Source organism: Anopheles aquasalis, chromosome 2, assembly GCF_943734665.1.
Source record: "Anopheles aquasalis chromosome 2, idAnoAquaMG_Q_19, whole genome shotgun sequence".
NCBI classification, from domain to species: Eukaryota; Metazoa; Arthropoda; class Insecta; order Diptera; family Culicidae; genus Anopheles; species Anopheles aquasalis.
Genome location: NC_064877.1, coordinates 1,902,501 through 1,907,500, shown reverse-complemented (window position 1 = coordinate 1,907,500; position 5,000 = coordinate 1,902,501). Strand labels below are relative to the sequence as shown.

General features: G+C 50.4%; 1 protein-coding gene across 6 annotated transcripts in view; it reads right to left on the bottom strand.

Moving 5' to 3' along the window:
* LOC126580771 (sodium/hydrogen exchanger 9B2) overlaps window positions 1–5,000 on the bottom strand; it is a 14,341-nt gene that overhangs the window by 6,184 nt on the left and 3,157 nt on the right. The window contains exon 1 of one of the 6 annotated variants that reach the window (XM_050244015.1): window positions 3,573–4,118. The exons of 4 other annotated variants lie outside the window; for them this stretch is intronic. In XM_050244015.1, coding sequence (XP_050099972.1) covers window positions 3,573–3,583 — 11 coding nt within the window. In that variant the 5' untranslated portion in view covers window positions 3,584–4,118. Of the gene's footprint in view, window positions 1–3,572; window positions 4,119–5,000 lie in introns of those variants that run through there. One more of the 6 variants, XM_050244016.1, reaches the window with a different exon arrangement.

Here is a 5,000-nt window from a genome sequence, read left to right as displayed (position 1 = left end):
CCGTCCAACAAATGCAAGCGCCATTCGACACGTGGCAATCGTTGCTCGCCCAGTGTTCTGACCTCGTGCCGACAAAGCGAGTGTGGAGGTGGAGCGGCCAGCAGCATATCGTCATCTGTATCATGTGAGTCACGACGCGCCGGAACGGTGCCAGAAGGGTTTCGGGTTTTGCCGCCACTGCACTCTCCATCCTGGTTCCACCCTGGTGCGCTCCCGGCGCTGCCATTTTGAAGAAGCCCCAGCGGTAAAAGCATCACCATTCGGCACGAGGCACACGCGTCGTGTGATAAGTAGTGCTAAAAAGCAACGAGACACAATCATTTCGCGTGTTTGCTTCCGACGTCACACAGTCGTGGGTGGCTAATGATCCCTCTATTTTGCGAAGCCACCGGTGCGGCGCAACAATCTCGAGCGAACATGTTCCGCGAAGATGTTCCGGCTCCGTCTTGCGCATTCGCCATTCGTCAACCGGCTCAAACTCATCATTAAATGGCGCAAAGCTTCGCTCCCTGACAGTCTGTCACTCGTTCTGGTTTACGTCCGCAACTGCAATGCATTACGGTGACATAATTAAAGCACCCTGCCACCCAAACCCGCCTCATCCTGGAGCAATTGGCACGCGCGGAGTCGCGAGTTAGATGGCCAGTATCCTGGTCCAGGGGGAGCAATTAATTGCCGGCGCCCCCCCTGGTGGCGCAAATAACGTCAATCGTTAAACCATCCCAACGCCAAACGGTTCCAAAAAGCTCGGTAGCGCACGAAGGAAACTGCGGACCCTAGACTCAGCACGTAGACCACGGGACTAAGAGAATCCAGCTAGCATGGTGCTCGTTGAGATCGATAAGGAAACGATAATTGAGGTATGGAAATCGTTTGCCCAGCTGTTTCTAAGCTAGCCTCACTTCGTGTAACAATATAAACGTATTTTATTACTATTCTGCTCTTCATTTTCGTATATCCATTTCCATAAAAGTATTCATCATAAGATAAACCTTCATTGAGCTGCTGAAAGTAGGAAGTGTCTATATTTACAGTCACTTATTAAATCACACCTATCCGGTCTGCTAGAAGTAGCATGTAGAAAGTTTTTAACAAAAGCGATAGCACACCTGGTGCCGATTTTCTTCCTTCTCAAACGTTTACATTTACTTATGTTTCGTCATGACGTTGTTACTAGTTGTATTTGCGCTCGGAGGCCAATTATGATATGCTAACTAACCCTAATTCGAATGTTTGATCGCATGTTAGCATCCCTGCTCACGTGACCTTTCAACGCCATAAGCGAATCCACTGGAAAGGGCAGTTTGGCGAACCTGAGTGTTCACCTTTTATCACCTTTTATCAACCATTGTCAAAGGGTTGCAATGTAAATTCACTTAGGACATTGTACCTCACACATTCGAGATAAAGTCGAATGCCTCTCAATAAGTCTTAATTATTTGTAAATAGCTTGTTTTCTGGTGACTCCTCAAAACGCATCATATTTGCGTGCTCTGGCGCCGAGATATCCGTGCCATGGTCGTACAGCATAATAAGGGTAAGCGACGCAAACAAATCTATTGCCTTCAGTGACCCCTATCTCTCTCGCTCTCTCTCTCTCTTTCTTCCGTCAATAGAGCATTTCTTCTTTCCACGACGATTGATAGTCAGTCGACTGAGCCACGCACGCACCCACCCCGGGGTCATCTTTTGTATCGGCGAGCAAGGGTTTCGGGAGATCAATTTCAACTCGACAACGCACAACGCATGATGCCGTTAAGATTAATTGTGTTAAATTAAATGACAATTTGTTTGCGTTCGTCAACGGTTACGAATCGCGCTGCAGTTTTTCCGGTTCGTGCTGGAAATGTTCTGGAGTCGCGTGACGCCTAATCAACGCCCGACCGGCTGCCCTGTTCGCTTTTACTTGTGATCTCGTGCAAAACGTGCTGTTGCTGGGGTCGGGACAATGCCAACCGGATGACGCAGTTCCGCGCGCGGTTCTATTGAGTGAGCTATTAACATGTTTGAAGCTGCTGCTTCTGCTAGATGAATCATCAGCCTCAATCAATCTGCAGACCAATCGAAGGTTCATAAATCAATCAAAGCAAATCCCGCACAAAACCCAGGACTTGCTGCATTCGATTCGATGTGGCTATAAATCTCTACACCCCATGCAGTGATCCTGATCGAGTCACGTTACCAAACATTAGTGAATCCATCATTCTGGACGATCGGCTGAACAACTTTCGCCCGGTGAGCGGCGACTATTGGGGCGATCGGGCCGATATATCGGACAGATCGACACCCAAACAAGGCAAACCCAGCGAAAAACACGTTCCTATTGCGTGCCCAAGACGTGTTTTCATACCATTTTTAGCTAATTGTTCGCCTGCATCGGAATGACAAAAAACTAGATACCGTACGGGATATGCCCATATCGCCGGGCGCGTCCTCCGCCACTGGCTACTGAATTTAATAAATCAATTAAAAGTTAATCAATTAATCAAAGTTTCATAATTATGGTGGTGGTGCAACGAGGACGAGCACGAGAACACGTGGTGATGTAGAGCAACGCAATGCGCGAATGCAACGCAATTAACACGGACGGACACGCGGACCAACGCGCCTACACCATGTTGGGTGTCATGCGCTGCACGACCTTTAGCGCACGGCCCAACACCATAGTTCCGATGAAAATGGATCGGCCTGCCGCCAGAAAGTGGCCACAAAATCGCGCGATAGCATGCGTCGCTAGCACGCGGCCAAAACTAGTATGCGGTGGGTCACCCAAGGGTGTTTGGTGGCGGATTTATCAATCCAGCACACGCACCCAACTGACAAACTATTCCACATGGAATTCGTTTCCACTTGGAGTTATTGTTTCGGGTTTTTTTCTTTACTGATCCACTTCATCAACTTTGCACGCTTGATTCAATCAAGCACCTGTGACGGTTGATCTCAGATAAAGGGTTGCATTAGTTTAATATTGCAGTCGTTTATCTAACATAAAGCGCAGCATAATATCAGCAACCAGTCAACTTAAATTAATTATTTTTCTTTAAACTATGACAAATAATACTCAAGGAAAGCATGCCGATCGAGATACTTTTTGCGATCACATACTCGTTTGCGATATCGTTTGCGTGAAGGATCCTTGCAGTCGAACAGTGGATCAGGTCAGGTGATCACCGACCTCATCATTTGACGCACACATCAGATGCGTAAGCACACGACATGAAATAAGCCTTATTTGTGTAGAATCACTAGCAGCACTAGAGTTTGCTGGCAATTCAGCGGACCTGCAGGCCGGCTACGAGACCCGGTAGCAGCCACTGCCGTGGGAGCCGTGGGAATTGTTCGCACCAATCAATCCGCACTCCGGACATTGGAACTGAATCGAGACTCCCAACTCCCGTCTGCTGCCCTTTCAGCGAGACGAACTCCAAATTCGAACTCATCACGATGCATCGTGCGTTGAACGGGGTGCAGGTTGAGGTGGTTAGAAATGGATGCAACGAGACAGGTGAGAGGACGCTAGGAGAATTTAGAGTGCAAATCAACGCTACAGCTAAAGTATGCTCTATAATTACGTTTTCTTCATGATTTGGCTCCGGGAGTGCCTGCCGGCTTAACGGCGACCCAACAAACGGCGAGAGAAGGGGTTCCGGGTACGTTCTGCGAGGTGCCTGCGACGTTTGTCGCCAGGAAGTTTCCTTGGAAAGCTCACGCGGTGCTCCAACCACCAACACAATCCTTTGCCACGGCTAATCCTCGCTTAGTATTTCACGGTTCCGCTAGAAGCCACTGCACTACACCTTCACTTGCACGCCTCGGAGTTAGCAACCCGGATCCGACGATGCAAATCGTTCAAATGGATTCCGCCGTGGAACCAACGGAATCCTCTGCTTCACACCGTGCTGAAGTTCGTTACGCAGAAAATTTAAGGGAAAATTGCTTCTCGAGCGGGGAACGGGAACACATTCACAATGCGGTACTGGACAAAACCTTTCCCCCCCTGGGCTGGTTCACCAAGCCGCACGTGTTCGATTGCTACGGCTGCAGTGCTGTAGTGAGTGTCCCTTCGTCCTTGCTTTTCACGAATTTTCCCAAAACGGCTTCTCTCTGTGGACCGGTCGACGAATTGGACGCGACTATCGAGTAACGACCGACACGTACCCTTATTTATAAACTAGAAACAAACACCCTGGGTTCACTAATTGGTGATGTTTGATTGTTCTCTTATGCTCTCCCCCGCTGCACCACCACGGGGCACACTCGCGGTAACTGATCTCGTGGCACAGGCCTGACCGATCGGAAATCTATGGGGAGTCGCCGATTGGGAGATGCTCGAATGCGTTGAAGCGTCTGACCCGAACGCCACGTTCCCCTGCTTCCTCGTGAACCACGAGAGCACGAGAGAAGGCACCCAACCTCGCCCTCCCTTCCCCCCTTTTCCCTCCGGAGATGACGTTTGTATCGTCGTTCTGCTGCGAGGCAACGCCGCCACGCGGCTGCAGGGTGCCGTGGAGATCGCGATTCTAGATCTAGTTCTAAGTGCCGACCGGACCCCGGGGAGTGGAGTGGAACTGGTGGTTGGTCGGTTGTATGCACTCGACCAAACCATTCGCTGCTCGAAATCCTCCTATGTATCTCCGGCACATTATATACGTGTAATGAGGATGAGCGAAGCTTGGTGTTGTAGCACACCGACCGGCCACCACCGATCATCAACTCCAGCGCGAAACCGATAATGATGACGAGCGGCAACGGCCGGCGGGATGGGGGGTCGGACGTGCGTCTCCGGCCAACATCAAGCACTGGTGGCTAATCCCGTGGTCGTGGTCGTGGTCGTGGTTGAGCTTGATATGGACTCACTGGCTTCTTGGCGTTACCATGCACTCTGCCGCCTGGACCTAGCCGGTGTGTGCGGCACAGACAGTTCGAGACACAATCAGAGCACCAGCGGGGGCCAGCATGCTGGCCAGGTCCACTCGGTGACCGCGGTCTCCGCCACTAAT